Source organism: Melanerpes formicivorus, unplaced genomic scaffold, assembly GCF_026170545.1.
Source record: "Melanerpes formicivorus ecotype bairdi unplaced genomic scaffold, bMelFor1.0.p_v2 SCAF_46, whole genome shotgun sequence".
Classification (NCBI taxonomy): domain Eukaryota; kingdom Metazoa; phylum Chordata; class Aves; order Piciformes; family Picidae; genus Melanerpes; species Melanerpes formicivorus.
The window spans coordinates 4,834,794-4,851,088 of record NW_027142398.1 but is presented as its reverse complement, the minus strand read 5'-3'; the positions used below and the strand labels follow the sequence as shown (position 1 = coordinate 4,851,088).

General features: G+C 70.1%; 1 protein-coding gene across 10 annotated transcripts; it reads left to right on the top strand.

Annotated features, from left to right (window-relative positions):
* The first annotated feature begins 12 nt into the window (after window positions 1-12).
* NFYA (nuclear transcription factor Y subunit alpha) lies at window positions 13-14,427 on the top strand. Of its 10 annotated transcripts, XR_010989911.1 has the most exons (11): window positions 14-190; window positions 1,736-1,894; window positions 3,390-3,476; window positions 4,871-5,017; window positions 5,437-5,568; window positions 8,356-8,461; window positions 9,131-9,297; window positions 10,396-10,569; window positions 11,419-11,520; window positions 12,075-12,188; window positions 14,362-14,427. XR_010989911.1 is itself a non-coding variant. In XM_068159790.1 (10 exons), the coding sequence occupies exons 2-10, from the start codon at window positions 1,820-1,822 to the stop codon at window positions 12,126-12,128; spliced, it is 1,038 nt and encodes a 345-aa protein (XP_068015891.1). In that variant the 5' UTR covers window positions 14-190; window positions 1,736-1,819; the 3' UTR covers window positions 12,129-14,427. The 10 variants fall into 10 exon arrangements, 9 of the variants coding, with proteins under 9 accessions (XP_068015895.1, XP_068015894.1, XP_068015891.1 ...); XM_068159790.1 differs by having other exon boundaries at window positions 3,390-3,470; window positions 12,075-14,427; XM_068159789.1 differs by having other exon boundaries at window positions 3,390-3,473; window positions 12,075-14,427.
* Window positions 14,428-16,295: the final 1,868 nt, after the last annotated feature.

The following is a 16,295-nucleotide window of genomic DNA, read 5'->3' as shown; positions in this document are numbered from 1 at the left end:
GGAGGGAGGCGGAGCAGGCCGGGGCCAGCTCGGCCGTGCGCCTGCGCCGCCCCTGCCCGCCCCCTCCCCTCGCCTTTGTTCGGGGTTGGGCGCCATTTTGCGCGGCGGCTGAGTGCAGGCGCTGATTGGGTTTCGGGGGCCGGTAGCGGAGCCAATCAGCGCGGGACCCGAACCGGGGGAGCGAGGCACGGTGAGTGCGAGCAGCCAATATGGAGCCCCCGAGCGCCGGCCCCAGCGCCGGGATTGGCGGGGCCGAGTGACCAGTCAGGAGGCCGCTCCAGGGCCGGCGCCGGCCAGGCGCTGGGGAAGGCCAAGGGGCCGCGGCCCGGGGCCGGCTCCGCCGCGGCGAGGGGGGGGGGACAGCGGGGGGAGGGGGCGCGGGGCCGCCGGGAGGCGCGGGGCCTGCGGGGGGGGGGGCGCGGCGCGGGGCGGGGCGGGCGCGCGCACCGGGAGGCGCGGGGCAGTCGGCGGCAGGAAGCGAGGCTGCGAGGCTGCGGCGGGCCCGGCCTCCCGCGGCGCCGCCAGGCCTTGCCCGCGCGGGCCGGCGGGGCCCCGCCCTCCCCCGGCCGGGGGGGCAGCGGAGCGGCAGAGCCTCCCCGCCGGCGCCGCTGACAGATGGGCCGCGGGGGCTGCCCCTCCTCCTCCCCCCCCCTTTCCCCGCCTCGCCCGGGGGAGGTGCGGGAGACAGCCCCGAGTGTGCGCCTGGGCGGCTCCCTGCGCCGGGGCAGCGGAGCTGTGCCCCCCAGAGCCTGCCCCCAGAGCCTGCCCCGGGGGGAGCGGAGCTGTGCCCCCCCCAGAGCCTGCCCCCAGAGCCTGCCCCGGGGCAGCAGAGCTGTGCCCCCCCAGGACCTCCCCTGAGCGCTCAGCAGAGCTCCAGCTCGGAGGCTTCCAGCGGTAGAGGCCTCCCGGGGCGGACTCTGCCTCGGCAGCCGGAGGAGGAGGTCGGGAGGCAGATGTGGGAGCCGCAGGAGAGGAGGCCAAGGCTCTGCCCGGCTCCGTGGGGCTGCCCTGGGGCAGGGCTGGGGGCAGGGAGGGGCCAGGGGCTGCCCCGGGCCCGGCTGGGTGTGCAGCAGGGTGCAGGCTGAGCCGGCTCAGGCTCCCGGCTCAGGCTCCCAGCTCAGGCTCCCCAGGCTGCTCTGTGCAGGATACTGCTGGGAGCTGCTGGTGCTGCAGTGCTGCAGGCTCTCTCCGTGGTGCACTGAGCTCTGCTGGTGGACCCTGGAGGCTCTGGGTGCAGCCCAGAGAGGAGCTGCTGAGGCCAGCAGTGGGGGAGCACAGCCCCCAGCCCTGCACCCCCACCTGGAGGGGTCAGCAGTGGCCACCCCCAGGCAGGGCAGGCAGCTGGCTGTGCCCCACAGCAGGCAGGTTGGAGGGGGGAAAGGGGAGCAGGGTCCTGCTGCAGTCCCTCTGAGTGCAGCCACAGAGTGGTGCAGCTTGGCAGGGACCTGCAGAGCCCCTGCAGGGCAGCCCCCTGCCAGGGCAGGGCACACAGACACAGCCAGGTGAGCTGGGAGTGCCTGCAGGGAAGGAGGCTCCACAGCCTCTCTGGGCAGCCTGCCCCAGGGCTGTGCCCTCCCAGGGGGCAGCTGGATGCCAGGCCTGGGCCACTCTGTGCTGCTCAGGCAGGCTCTGGCTCAGCTGAGCCTTGCCTGGGCTCAGGCTGGGGCAGTGTGGCAGAGGGAGGCTGGAGAGTGAGCTGCAGCTCCCCTGAGTGCTGCTGGCCTTTGTTTTGCAGCTGCTGGAGGCTGACCCTGATCTTCAGAGCCTGGCACAGCAGGCAGCTGCTGCCTTGCCCCCTGCCCCTGCAGGCAGCACAGCCATGGAGCAGTACACAGCCAGCAGCAGCAGCTCCACCGAGCAGATCGTGGTGCAGGCTGGGCAGCTGCAGCAGCAGGTATGCAGAGGGCTCCTGGGGGCTGCTGGCTCAGCTGTGCCAGCTGGGGGCTGCCTGCCTGCCTGTGGCCACAGCAGCCTGGCCTCAGGGCTCAGCAGATGTCTGCTCCTGCTGGGGGGCTGAAGGCAAAGCCTGGCAGAGGGCTCTGGGTGGTCAGGAGGCTGCAGCCTGGGAGGAAGGCAGTGAATGATCTGGGGGCTGTGTGAGGGAAGTGAGAAAGCAGCAGGGCACCCTCAGGGCACCCTCAGGGCACCCTCAGCACACCCTCAGCACACCCTCAGGGCACCCTCAGGGCACCCTCAGCACACCCTCAGCACACCCTCAGCACACCCTCAGCACACCCAGCTGCCCCCAGGGAGCAGTGCAGAACTCCCCCAGACTGCAGCAGGCTTTGGTCAAGCCCCCAGAGGCTGCCTCAAGAGAAGTGCTCCTTGGGACCCTTTGGTTTACAGCTGCAGCTGGACCCAGGCAGAGGAGCTGCAGAGCAGGGAGCTGCAGAGCAGGGAGCTGCAGAGCAGGGAGCTGCAGCTGGATCCATGCAGAGCAGAGCAGGGAGCTGCAGCAGGGAGCTGCAGGCAGCTGTGCAGCTCTGGGTGGCTCTTCCATGCCAGCAGTCTCTGCTTCATGCTCTGCAGCTCTGGCTGAGGGGGGCTGGGGGTTCCTGAGAGCTCTGGGCTGTGGCTGAGCCTCCCCCCAGCCCCAGCAGCACCCTCCCAGGAGAGCTCTGCTGCAGCTCTGTGCTGCTGCTCTGTGCTGCAGCTCTGCCCCAGCTCTGCCCCAGCTCTGCCCCAGCTCTGCCCCAGCTCTGCCCCAGCTCTGCCCCAGCTGAGGGCAGGAGGCTTGCAGATGGCTGAGGGTTGGGCAGCCAGGGGGAGAGGCTTAGCTTTGGCCCAGCTCATCTGGCAGCAGAGCTCAGCCTCTCCCCTGCACAGCCAGGACCCTGCTGGAGCTCAGGTGTGGGAGCTGGCAGGGCCCAGCCCTGGGCTGGTTTGTGGCCATTGGGCAGGCAGGGAGGAGGCTGAAGCCCAGCTGGGGGTGCAGGGGGCTCAGGGGCTGCTCTCCAGGCCTCCCTGGGGGGCTGGGCACGGGGTCCAGCTGTGGGGGGAGATGTCCTGCAGCTCCCAGGCTGCTCACTCTTAGCTCTCATTGCTTTGGGGCTGCTGCAGAGGCTGGGGGCAGCAAAGGCCTTTTCCTGCAGCCCCCCAGGGGCAGGGGGGGCACTGGGGAGGCTCAGGCTGCAGGCTGCTGTGTGCAGGAGGCACTGATGGCCTGGGCTGGAGTGAGCAGAGCTGTGGGAGCCCTGCAGGGGAGGCCTGGGCCCTGGGGGCAGGCAGCAGGGCTGAGCTCTGCAGTGGGGCACAGGCTGCTCTGCTGCTCTGCAGGGGGCTGCTGGGAGCCCCTGGGGCCGGCTCAGCCCCCTCAGGAGCAGCCTGGCTGGCTGTGGCAGGGCTGTGCTGGGCTCTCTCTCAGGCTGTTGCTGTTCCTGTCCCAGCAGCAGGCTGCTGTCACTGCTGTCCAGCTGCAGACTGAGGCCCAGGTGGCATCGGCCTCGGGCCAGCAAGTCCAGACCCTGCAGGTAGTGGTGAGCTCTCTGGTCCTGTGCCAGCCCTGCATGACCCTGCCCGAGGCCACCTGGCCAATGCTGTGTTCCACAGCCTGGGGAGGGGGCAGGGAGCTGAGCTGAGCAGCTGCCCTCTGCCAGCTGCAGTGGGCCCAGGGGGTGCCAGCAGCCCTGCAGCGCTCCCCAGGCATGAGCCCAGGCTGGAGCAGCCCAGGCTGGGGGGCTGGGGGTGTGCAGCATGCAGAGGAGGAGGCTCCAGGGGCACCTCAGAGCTGCTGCCAGGGGGCAGGGGGGGCAGGGGGGCTCTGGGCCTTGCAGCCCTTGGCCCCTCCTGTGTGCAGCACTCTCTGTCCTGCAGCTCCCTGTGCCCCAGCTGAGGCAGGAGGCTGGGAGGGGCTGCTGGGCCCTGGCAGCTGGGCAGGAGGCCTCTCCCTCCTTGGGGTGGTTGCTGCTCAGCCCCCAGAGGGCTGTGGGCAGGTGGGAGGCTGAACACAGCATTAGTTATGTGCCCAGGGCCTGCCCTGCCCTGCTTGGCTCTTGAGGCCTCCTGCCAGCCCCCCCTCTCCCCTCTGTCCTTCCCCTAACCCTTTCCCCTGAGCCCTGGGGCTGTGCTTCCCCTGCTGCCTGCTGCCTGTGCCTGACCCCTGCATGCTCTGGGTGGTGACTGAGAGCTGCTGCTGAGCCCTGCAGGATGCTCCTGGAGCTCCCTCCCAGCCCCTCTGGGGCCCTTGGTCCCAAACCCCTCTGTGCCTGCCCTGGGGCTCAGCAGTGCTGCCCAGCAGTGCTGCTGCTCTGCTCCCTGCTCAGCCCCAGCTGGGGCTGGCCCCTGCTGATCCCCCCCAGCCCTGCAGCAGGGGGAGGGGGGAGCACCCCTGGGGAGCTGAGGCTGCTGCAGAGCCTCTGCCCTGGAGCCCCAGGCCAAGAGCAGAGTGGCCCTGGGGGCTCTGAGGCTTCTCTGCCTCCCCTCTGCCCCTGGGCTGTGCAGGAGGCCAGCTCCTGGCTGGGCAAAGCAGCTGAGCTGCCCCTGGGGAGGGGCCTGGGGAGGGCCCTGGGGAGGGGAAGGGAGGCTGCAGCGGGGGAGGGGAAGGGAGGCTGCAGCAGGGGAGGGGAAGGGAGGCTGCAGCGGGGGAGGGGAAGGGAGGCTGCAGCGGGGGAGGGGAAGGGAGGCTGCAGCAGGGGAGGGGAAGCTGCAGCAGGGGAAGGGGAAGGGAGGCTGCAGCAGGGGAGGGGAAGGGAGGCTGTAGCAGGGGAGGGAAGCTGCAGCCAGCAGGGCAGGGCCTTGGGGAGCTCAGGGTTGTGCTGCTGCTGGGCTCAGCTCTGGCTGCTGCTGAGGGGGCCTGGGGTCAGCCCCCCGCCCCTGGGGCTGTGTGCAGGGCGGTCTCAGCTCTTCATTGTGCTCTCTGCTCTCTCCCCAGGTGCAGGGGCAGCCCCTGATGGTGCAGGTCAGCGGGGGGCAGCTGCTCACCTCCACGGGGCAGCCCATCATGGTGCAGGCCGTGCCTGGGGGGCAGGGCCAGACCATCATGCAGGTGCCGGTGTCTGGGACCCAGGGCCTGCAGCAGGTGAGCTGGGGAGCAGGGGAGGGGCTCACGGCGGCCCCGCCCCCGGGCCCGCCCCACTCACACAGCGGCCCCGCCCCCAGCCCCGCCCCCAGCCCCGCCCCCTGAGCTGCTCAGGGTAGCTCAATCCCCCAGCCCCGCCCCCCGCTCTGGGTGCTGGGTGGGTGCTGGGTGGCCCCAGGGTGCTGGGTGGGTGCTGGGTGGGTGCTGGGTGGCCCCAGGGTGCTGGGTGGGTGCTGGGTGGCCCCAGGGTGCTGGGTGGGTGCTGTGTGCCAGGGAGCCCTGAAGCAGCAGCAGCAGAGCTGTTGTGGTGCTGGGCTCTGCAGCAGGGGATCCTGAGGGGGCTGTGGTGGGGCTGAGGGCAGCAGCTGAGGGGGGCAGCAGCCAGGGCCATGCTTCATGCCTGCCTCTTCCCTCCCCAGATCCAGCTGGTGCAGCCAGGCCAGATTCAGATCCAAGGGGGGCAGGCTGTGCAGGTGCAGGGGCAGCAGGGCCAGGCCCAGCAGATCATCATCCAGCAGCCCCAGCCTGCAGTCACTGCTGGCCAGACACAGGTACCTGCCCCAGCAGGGAAGGCTTCCCCTGGGGGCACAGCCTGGCCCAGGGCTGCAGCTCAGCTCCACTGGGCCTGGCACAGCCCCAGCAGAGCCAAGGGGGGCCTGGGGCTGAGGGCCTGGGCTGGGTGGGATGGGCCTGGGGCCCTGCTGCCCTCCCTGGGGCAGTGACTGCTGCCATGGCCTGGGCCCTGGGCTGGCTCAGGGGGGGCTCTGCCTCTCCTGGGGCCATGTGGGCAGCAGGGGCTGTTGCTCATTCTCTGCTGACTGGGAGGCCTCAGCAGCCCACTGCAGTGCCTGAGCAGAGCAACCCTTTGGCCAAGCAGTGGCAGAGAGGTGAGGCAGCAGCAGCCTGGGCCTTGAGCCTTCCACTGCTGAGGGCTGCACTGCCTGGGGGCCCCCAGCCCTGCTGAGCTGCTCTGTGCTCCTCCTGCTTGCTGCTGGCACCAGAGCAAAGCAAACCACAGCCTGAGCAGCCCCAGCAGTGCTGCTGGCTCAGGGCCTGGAGCAGTGGGGTCAGCAGCAGGAGCTGAGCTGCTCTGCCTCTCCCTGGGGTCAGCAGCAGGAGCTGAGCTGCTCTGCTCCTCCCTGGGGTCAGCAGCAGGAGCTGAGCTGCTCTGCTCCCTGGGGTCAGCAGCAGGAGCTGAGCTGCTCTGCCTCTCCCTGGGGTCAGCAGCAGGAGCTGAGCTGCTCTGCCCCTCCCTGGGGTCAGCAGCAGAGGCTGAGCTGCTCTGCCCCTCCCTGGGGTCAGCAGCAGAGGCTGAGCTGCTCTGCTCCTCCCTGGGGTCAGCAGCAGGAGCTGAGCTGCTCTGCCCCTCCCTGGGGTCAGCAGCAGGAGCTGAGCTGCTCTGCTCCCTGGGGTCAGCAGCAGGAGCTGAGCTGCTCTGCTCCCTGGGGTCAGCAGCAGAGGCTGAGCTGCTCTGCTCCCTGGGGTCAGCAGCAGAGGCTGAGCTGCTCTGCTCCTCCCTGGGGTCAGCAGCAGGAGCTGAGCTGCTCTGCCCCTCCCTGGGGTCAGCAGCAGAGGCTGAGCTGCTCTGCTCCCTGGGGTCAGCAGCAGAGGCTGAGCTGCTCTGCCCTGCTCCCTGGGGTCAGCAGCAGAGGCTGAGCTGCTCTGCCCCTCCCTGGGGTCAGCAGCAGAGGCTGAGCTGCTCTGCCCCTCCCTGGGGTCAGCAGCAGAGGCTGAGCTGCTCTGCCCCTCCCTGGGGTCAGCAGCAGGAGCTGAGCTGCTCTGCCCCTCCCTGGGGTCAGCAGCAGGAGCTGAGCTGCTCTGCTCCCTGGGGTCAGCAGCAGAGGCTGAGCTGCTCTGCTGCCTGGGGTCAGCAGCAGAGGCTGAGCTGCTCTGCCCCTCCCTGGGGTCAGCAGCAGGAGCTGAGCTGCTCTGCCCCTCCCTGGGGTCAGCAGCAGGAGCTGAGCTGCTCTGCTCCCTGGGGTCAGCAGCAGAGGCTGAGCTGCTCTGCTGCCTGGGGTCAGCAGCAGAGGCTGAGCTGCTCTGCTCCCTGGGGTCAGCAGCAGGAGCTGAGCTGCTCTGCCCCTCCCTGGGGTCAGCAGCAGGAGCTGAGCTGCTCTGCCTCTCCCTGGGGTCAGCAGCAGGAGCTGAGCTGCTCTGCTCTGCTCCCTGGGGTCAGCAGCAGGAGCTGAGCTGCTCTGCTCCTCCCTGGGGTCAGCAGCAGAGGCTGAGCTGCTCTGCCCCTCCCTGGGGTCAGCAGCAGGAGCTGAGCTGCTCTGCTCCTCCCTGGGGTCAGCAGCAGGAGCTGAGCTGCTCTGCTCTGCTCCCTGGGGTCAGCAGCAGAGGCTGAGCTGCTCTGCTGCCTGGGGTCAGCAGCAGGAGCTGAGCTGCTCTGCCCCTCCCTGGGGTCAGCAGCAGGAGCTGAGCTGCTCTGCTCCCTGGGGTCAGCAGCAGGAGCTGAGCTGCTCTGCTCTGCTCCCTGGGGTCAGCAGCAGGAGCTGAGCTGCTCTCCTCCCTGGGGTCAGCAGCAGAGGCTGAGCTGCTCTGCCCCTCCCTGGGGTCAGCAGCAGAGGCTGAGCTGCTCTGCCCCTCCCTGGGGTCAGCAGCAGAGGCTGAGCTGCTCTGCCCCTCCCTGGGGTCAGCAGCAGAGGCTGAGCTGCTCTGCCCCTCCCTGGGGTCAGCAGCAGGAGCTGAGCTGCTCTGCTCCCTGGGGTCAGCAGCAGAGGCTGAGCTGCTCTGCTCCTCCCTGGGGTCAGCAGCAGGAGCTGAGCTGCTCTGCTCCCTGGGGTCAGCAGCAGAGGCTGAGCTGCTCTGCTCCCTGGGGTCAGCAGCAGGAGCTGAGCTGCTCTCCTCCCTGGGGTCAGCAGCAGAGGCTGAGCTGCTCTGCCCCTCCCTGGGGTCAGCAGCAGAGGCTGAGCTGCTCTGCCCCTCCCTGGGGTCAGCAGCAGAGGCTGAGCTGCTCTGCCCCTCCCTGGGGTCAGCAGCAGAGGCTGAGCTGCTCTGCCCCTCCCTGGGGTCAGCAGCAGGAGCTGAGCTGCTCTGCCTCCCCCTGGGGTCAGCAGCAGAGGCTGAGCTGCTCTGCCCCTCCCTGGGGTCAGCAGCAGAGGCTGAGCTGCTCTGCTCCTCCCTGGGGTCAGCAGCAGAGGCTGAGCTGCTCTGCCCCTCCCTGGGGTCAGCAGCAGGAGCTGAGCTGCTCTGCTCTGTTCCCTGGGGTCAGCAGCAGAGGCTGAGCTGCTCTGCTCTGCTCCCTGGGGTCAGCAGCAGAGGCTGAGCTGCTCTGCTCTGCTCCCTGGGGTCAGCAGCAGAGGCTGAGCTGCTCTGCTCTGCTCTGCTCCCCCCAGAGCCAGCAGCAGATAGCAGTGCAGGGCCAGCAGGTGGCACAGGCAGCCGAGGGGCAGACCATTGTCTACCAGCCTGTGAATGCTGATGGAACCATCCTGCAGCAAGGTAGGAGCTGAGCTGGGCACAGCAGCTGCTGGGGGGCCTGAGGGAGGGGGCTGGGGGGGCTGAGTGCTGCAGCAGAGGGGCTGGGGGGTCCCTGGGGCTGGGGGGTCCCTGGGGCTGGGGGGTCCCTGGGGCTCTGGGGCTGGGGGGTCCCTGGGGCTGGGGGGTCCCTGGGGCTCAGGCTCTGGGGGGGTCCCTGGGGCTCCATCCTGGAGGGCTGGAGGATAGGAGTGCTGAGGTCTGGGCTCCCCCCTCAGCACCTGAGCTGCTGCCTGGCACTGGGCTGCCTGGCACTGGGCTGCCTGGCACTGGGCTCCCTGCCAGGGGGGTGCAGGGCACAGGAGCTCTGAGCAGCAGCTGGGGGGGCCCTGGCCAGGCCTCTCCTCCAGGGCTGGGCTGGGTTTGGGCCCTTCCCCCCCAGGGGCAGGAGGCAGGGCAGAGGAGGCAGCCCCTGGGTGGCCATCCCTGGGGGGCAGGGGGTTGGAGCTGAGGCCTGGGGGGGTTGGGTTGGGTTTGTCCCCCAGGCCCAGCCCTGCCCTGCAGGCTCCCTGCAGGCTCCCTGCAGGCTCCCTGCAGGCCGGGGGGGCTGGGAGGCCCCGGGCAGCATGGGGCTAACACTGCTCCCTCTCTCTCTGCTTCTCTCTGCTGTGCTGTGCTCTGCTGCTGCCTCAGTCACAGTCCCTGTCACAGGCATGATCACCATCCCCGCTGCCAGCCTGGCAGGGGCCCAGCTGGTGCAGCCAGGAGCCAGCACCAACACCAGCAGCAGCGGGCAGGGCACCGTCACAGTCACCCTGCCCGTGGCCGGCAACGTCGTCAACTCGGGGGGCATGGTGATGGTGGGTGCTCAGCTGCCCCCTGCAGCCCCCCTGCAGCCCCCTGCAGCCCCCTGAGCTGCCCCACAGCCCCCTGCAGCGCCCCCAGCCCCCCTGCAGCCCCCTGCATCCCCCCCAGCCCCACTGCAGCCCCCTGAGCTGCCCCACAGCCCCCTGCAGCGCCCCCAGCCCCCCTGCAGCCCCCTGCAGCCCCCCCAGCCCCTGCAGCCCCCTGAGCTGCCCCACAGCCCCCTGCAGCCCCCCTGCAGCCCCCTGCAGCCCCCTGAGCTGCCCCCCTGCAGCCCCCTGAGCTGCCCCCAGCCCCTGCAGCCCTGCTGGGGGCACAGTCAGTCCTGCTCAGGGGTTTGCTTCTCAGCCTGGGGGGGAGGAGGCTGCAGGGAGAGCTCAGAGCAGCCTTGCAGTGCCTGAAGGGGTGCAGGGGGCTGCAGGGGCTCAGGCCCAGGGCTGGGAGGGATGTGCCAGGAGGTGGTGGCTGGGAGCTGGGAGAGGGCAGACTGGCAGTGAGCTTCCTCATCTCCAGTCTCAGTGGGGCTGGGGAGAGCCTGGCACAGGCTGCCCAGGGGGGGCTGTGGGTGCCCGGGGGGGCTGTGGGTGCCCGGGGGGGCTGTGGGTGCCCAGGGGGGGCTGTGGCTGCTCGGGGGGGCTGTGGCTGCCCCCTGCCTGGGCCAGGCTGGCTGAGGCCCTGAGCAGCCTGGGCTGGGGGCAGGGGTCCCTGCCCGTGGCAGGGGGTGGAATGCAGGGGAAGCTGCTGGGTGCCCAGCAGGGGTCTGTGGAGCCTGCAGCAGCTCCTGCTGCCCTGGGGGTGTCTGTTGCTGCTGTGCAGGGGGAGGCTCTGCCTTGGGGGTCCCTGCTCAGCCCCCACTGGTGGCAGCAGCTCTCCAGGAGGCCTTTGCTGGGCTCTGAGGCAGAGAGGTGGAAGGAAGGGGAGGGCAGCAGCAGGGCCCTGGGGCTGCCCTGGAGCCTTTCCCCTCCTCAGGGGGGGTGGAAGCTGTCCTGCAGCTGGGGGTTGGGTTGGGCCCCCCCGGGGGCAGGGCTGTGGCTGGGCTGCAGGCACTGGGCTGCAGGCACTGGGCTGCAGGCACTGAGCTGCTGCCCCTGCAGATGGTGCCCGGGGCAGGCTCGGTGCCAGCCATCCAGAGGATCCCCCTGCCCGGGGCAGAGATGCTGGAGGAGGAGCCTCTCTATGTCAATGCCAAGCAGTACCACAGGATCCTCAAGAGGAGGCAGGCCAGGGCCAAGCTGGAGGCTGAGGGCAAGATCCCCAAGGAGAGAAGGGTGAGCACCCAGCCTGGCTCTGCTGGGGGGCAGGGGGGGGGCTGGGAGCCAGGCTGGGCTCAGCTCTGCTGGGGGGCAGGGGGGGCTGGGAGCCAGGCTGGGCTCAGGCTCTGCTGGGGGGCAGGGGGGGCTGGGAGCCAGGCTGGGCTCAGCTCTGCTCCAGCCCCGAGGGGCAGCCTGGGGCCTGGGCTTGGTTCTGGGCCTCCCACCCCAGGAAGGACATCGAGGAGCAGGCCCAGGGCTGAGGAAGAGAGCTGCTGAGGAGCAGCTGGGGGAGCTGGGGGGCAGTGGGGAAGGGGAGGCTGAGGGAGACCTCCTTGCTCTCTGCTGCTCCCTGAGAGGATGCTGCGGCGGGGCTGGGCTCGGCTGGGGCTGGGCTCGGCTGGGGCCGGGGCTGGGCTGGGGCTGGGGCTGGGCTCTGCTGGGGCTGGGGCTGGGCTGGGGCCGGGGCTGGGGCTGGGCTCTGCTGGGGCTGGGGCTGGGCTGGGGCCGGGGCTGGGGCTGGGCTCTGCTGGGGCTGGGGCTGGGGCTGGGCTGGGGCTGGGCTCGGCTGGGGCTGGGCTCGGCTGGGGCTGGGGCTGGGGCTGGGGCTGGGCTGGGGCTGGGGCTGGGGCTGGGCTGGGGCCGGGGCTGGGCTCGGCTGGGGCCGGGGCTGGGCTGGGGCTGGGGCTGGGGCTGGGCTGGGGCCGGGCTCTGCTGGGGCTGGGGCTGGGCTGGGCTGGGGCTGGGGCTGGGCTGGGGCCGGGGCTGGGGCTGGGCTCTGCTGGGGCTGGGGCTGGGCTGGGGCTGGGCTCGGCTGGGGCTGGGCTCGGCTGGGCCGGGCCCTGAGCGCCCCCTGGCGGCCCGCAGAAGTACCTGCACGAGTCGCGGCACCGGCACGCCATGGCGCGCAAGCGCGGCGAGGGAGGTCGCTTCTTCTCCCCCAAGGAGAAGGAGAGTCCCCACCTGCAGGTGAGCAGCGCTGGGCCTGGCCCCCTGCGCCCCCCTGCCCCTCCCTGCGCCCCCCTGCCCCTCCCTGCCCCCCCCCCCGCCCGCCCAGGCCTGCAGCAGCTCTCCCTGCCAGGGGCTGGGCACTGGGTGGGCTCCAAGGTCCCTTCCACCCCAAACCATTCTGTGACTGCTCCCCTGCCCTGTCCCCCCTCTTGCCCCTTGGGTCCCCCCTTGCTCCTTGGGCCCCCCCTGCCCTTGGCCCCACCCCCATCCTGTCCCCCCCCTGCTCTTGGGCTCTTCCCTCTGTGATTGTCTCCTCCTGATGGGGAGGGGGGGGCTGTCTGGGGGGGGGCTGTCTGGGGGGCTGTCTCTGGGGGGCTGTGTGGGGCTGTCTGTTGGGGGGGGCTGTCTGTTGGGGGGGGCTGTCTGGTGGGGGGGCTGTCTGTGGGGGTGCTGTATGGGGCTGTCTCTGGGGGGGCTGTCTCTGGGGGGGCTGTCTCTGGGGGGGCTGTCTCTGGGGGGCTGTGTGGGGCTGTCTCACCCACTGGCACTGGAGGATGTGTTCTGTACCCCAGGATCCCACTCAGGCCAGCGAGGAAGCCATGACACAGATGATCAGAGTCTCCTAACCTGCAGGAAGCAGCTGCTGGAGCTCCATGCCCCTGCCCTGCCCCCCCCCAGTGCACCCAGTGAGTCTCAGTGGGACAATCAGCACCCCCAGCCGGCCCCCACCCTGAGTGGGTGCTGCAGAGCCCAGCTGCAGCTGACTCAAGCAATCTTCATCACTCCCCTGGTTTGCTGCTCTGGCCCAGCACAAGGACTGCAGCCTCTGCCAGCCTCTGCCTGCCCCTGCCCCCTGCCCCCCTCTGCTCCTGCCCCCTGCCCCCCTCTGCTCCTGCCCCCCTCTGCTCCTGCCCCCCTCTGCTCCTGCCCCCCCTGCCCCTCCCTCCTGCTCCCCTCTGCTCCTGCCCCCTGCTCCCCCCCCTGCTCCCCTGGGACTGCCCAGGAGTGAGTCTGCCCCTGCCCCCCAGGCCAGCAGTGAGAGCCCTGCAGGCCCACAGAGCCCTCCTGGAGGTGCAGCCCTGCTGCACAGAGACAGCCTGCAGCTGGCAGCAGCCAGGCCTGAGGTGGCTGCACCGCAGCCTTGGCCTTTGCCCAGCACTGCCTTGGCCTCTGCATCTGCTCCTGGCACCTCTGGGTGCCACAGCTGTGCCCTGCTGTGCCCTGCACCTCTGGGTGCCACAGCTGTGCCCTGCTGGGCTCTGTACCTCAGGGGCTGGCAGGGTCCCACCTTGTGCCACCCTGAGCAGCAGGCTCCTGCCTGGGCAGAGCTCAGCCAGCCCCAGGGCTGGGAACCTTCTGTGTCTGCAGCAGGCAGGGGGAGGGAGAGGGGGAGGTAATGAGTTAGGTTAATTAGGGTTGGGTGAGGAAAGGCTCTCCCTGGGGGGGTGGCTGCTGCTCTGGGGGAGCAAAGGCTGCCAGCAGGGAGAGGACCAAAGCCTCTCAGTGAGTCCCTCCCAGGGGATGTCCTGCAGTGGAGGTTGGTCTGAACCCTGCTGCTGAGCTGCCAGGGCAGGGCCTGGCCCCTCCCTCCCCAGGGCCCCTCCCTCCCCAGGGCCCCTCCCTCCCCAGGGCCCCTCCCCAGGGCAGTGTCTGGTCCCACCCGAGGGCTCCTCCCTCCCCAGGGCAGCACCCAGCCCCTCCCCAGGGCAGGGCCCAGCTGGCTCCTCCCAAGGGCTCCTCCTGAGGGCTGTGTCTGGCCCCTCCCTCCCAAGGGCCCCCCCAGGGCAGAGAGCAGACAGCACTTGGGACCAACTTTGTGACTGCAGAGTGCTGAGAGAGCTCCGGGAGGGAGGTGGCAGACAGCAGGGCTGGCAGGTGAGGCACTGCTGCAGGGCAGGGCAGGGCAGGGAAGCTCAGCCCAGGGCAGGGCAGCTCAGGGCAGGGCAGCTCAGGCTGTGGCACCCTGAGGGCTGGGGGCAGCTTGGCCCAGCCCAGCCTCCTGCAGCCAGGAAGGCCAAAGTGCCTCTGCAGGAGGAGGATTTCAGCTCCCCAGGAGGAGGATTTCAGCTCTCCAGGAATGGCTTCCTGTGGCCTGCAGCTGCCCTCTGCTGCAGCCCCTGCACAGCTCTGCCCTTCAGCCCTGCCCCTGCAGCTCCCTGCTGGCCTCTGCCTTGCTGCATTCCTGGCAGCTGCAGCCCAGCAGCAGCTGAGCCTGCAGCCTGCCTGCCCTGCAGGGAGCTCTGCAGCCCCTTTGTGCCTGCCCCAGGGGCTGCTGGCCCAGGGCTTGTGCTCCCCTGAGGGATCCTTTTCTCACTTGCCAGCAGTTCCCCTCAGCCCTGGGCCCTCTGCCCCCTGCTGCAGGAGGTTTGGAGCTCAGGGTTTGGGCTGGGGAGGAAGTCCTCTGCTTGCTGTGCAGCCTGAGGGCTGTCCTGGCTCCCCTGGGCTGCTCTCACTGCTCAGCTTGCTCTGGGGGGCAGTGGCACCACCTGACCCAGGGCTTCTGCTGCCTCTTCCTGAGCCCCTTCAGGACACTGGGGATGGCCTCAGGGGCAAACCTCTGCAGTCACTGACTGCAGTCCTTGGGGCTGAGCAAGAGCTCTGCTGCTGGGAGTCCCTCAGGAGGGGAGAGGAGGCTGGGGCAGAAGTGAGGCAGAGAGCAGCAGGCCCCAGCTGGGGAGTGGCCTTCAAGTGCTGCTGAATGGCCTCAGGGCTCCTTGCATGCTGGGGAGGGGGAGCCTGGGGGGCCTGGGGGGCCTGGGGAGGGGTGTGGGGGCAGTGGTGCTGGCAGGCAGAGCTGCTGCAGAGCTGCTGCAGGGCTGGAGGCTTCTCAGTGGTTTTTTATCTGATGCATTTTTTCAGGTGGATTTTGGTCTTTAACAGATGAATTGTAAGTACTGTGTACAGCTAATAAACCTTTCTCAGCCAGCCCTGGCCTCTGCCCCCCCAGCACTGCTGGGGCACCAGCTCTACCCCCAGGGCAGCCTCTGCCAGGGCCTGGGGGGGAAGGGAGCCCCAGAGCTCCTGCAGGCAGCAGCAGCAGGCTGCCCAGGGCCACAGCCAGGCTCAGCCTGAAGGGCTCCAGGGCTGGGACCACAGCCTCCTGTGCCAGGCTCTCCCCAGCCTCCCTCTGCAGAGCCTCCTCCTGCTGTCCATCCAGCTCCTGACCCCTGCCCCAGCTCCTGACCCCTGCCCCAGCTCCTGCCCCAGCTCCTGGCCCCAGCTCCTGACTCCTGCCCCAGCTCCTGACTCCTGCCCCAGCTCCTGCCCCAGCTCCTGCCCCCTGCCCCAGCTCCTGACCCCTGCCCCAGCTCCTGCCCCAGCTCCTGACCCCTGCCCCAGCTCCTGACCCCTGCCCCAGCTCCTGCCCCCTGCCCCAGCTCCTGCCCCAGCTCCTGACCCCTGCCCCAGCTCCTGACCCCTGCCCCAGCTCCTGACCCCTGCCCCACAGCCCCTTCTGAGCAGTCCCTGCCTGCAGCTGCCCTGCAGCTCCTCAGCTGCAGCCCCAAGCTCTCCCCAGAGCCTCCCCCAGGCTGAGCAGCCTCAGCTCTCCCAGCCTCTGCCCACAGCCCTCTGGAGGGGCAGCTCAGTGCCCTGCTCCCTGCACAGCCCTTAGGGCATCTCCAGAGCAGAGGGCTGGCCTGAGCTCTCCCCAGAGCTGTGGTGGTCACAGGGAGGAGGCTGAGGGAAGGAAGGAAGAGCAGAGAGGGGGCAGGAAGGGAAGGCTGCTGCTGTGCAGCCCCCTGGGGCAGCCAGGGGTGGATCTCTCTGCTGCCCTCAGCAGCTTCCTGCAGCTCTCAGAGGATGTGCAGGGCAGGCCCAGAGGGATCTCAGCTGTGAGGGCAAGAGGCTGCTCTCAGCCCCAGCAGAGTTTCTCTCCCCCTCCCCTCTGAGTGGGGCTGGAGGGGAAGCAGCAGTCCCCAGCCCCCTGCTCCTGTGGCACTATCAGCTCCTAGCAGAGCTCAGCACCTTCCTGCCTGTGGCTTTCTGGGGGGTTAGGCTCTGCCTGTGGGGTAAGAGCAGAGCCAAGGCAGCCCTCTGGAGCCCTCAGCACAGGAAGGAAGGGGACCTGGTGCAGCAGCTCCAGAGGAGGCTCAGGGGCTGGAGCTCTGGGGGCCAGGCTGAGGGGGCTGGGGCTGTGCAGCCTGCAGAGGAGAAGGCTCCAGGGGACCTCAGAGCTGCCTCAGAGCTGCAGGGGGCTGCAGGCAGGCTGGGGAGGGACTGGCAGAGGGCTGTGGGGGTAGGAGAAGGGTTTGGGGTCAGAGCAGAGGGAGAGTGGATGTGAGGAGCAAGCTCTGCAGGAGGCTGCTGGAGGGAGGCAGGGAGCTGGGCCCCAGGCCTGGGGAGGGTCAAGGGCAGGGAGGAGAAGGCCCTGAGCAACCTGCTCTGCTCCCTGGGTTGGCCATCCAGCCCAGCCCAGCCCTCAGCCCAACCCCCAGGGGCACCAAACCTCCCCCCCAGGAGCACCAAACCACCTCCCCAGGGGCACCAAACCACCCCCCCAGGAGCACCAAACCTCCCCCCAGGGGCACCAAACCACCTGCCCCCCAGGGACACCAAACCTCCCCCCAGGGACACCAAACCTCCCCCCCAGGGGCACCAAACCACCCCCCCAGGAGCACCAAACCTCCCCCCAGGGGCACCAAACCACCCCCCAGGAGCACCAAACCTCCCCCCCAGGAGCACCAAACCTCCCCCCAGGGGCACCAAACCACCTGCCCCCCAGGGGCACCAAACCTCCCCCCAGGGACACCAGCCCACCCCCCCAGGAGCACCAAACCTCCCCCTGCCCAGGA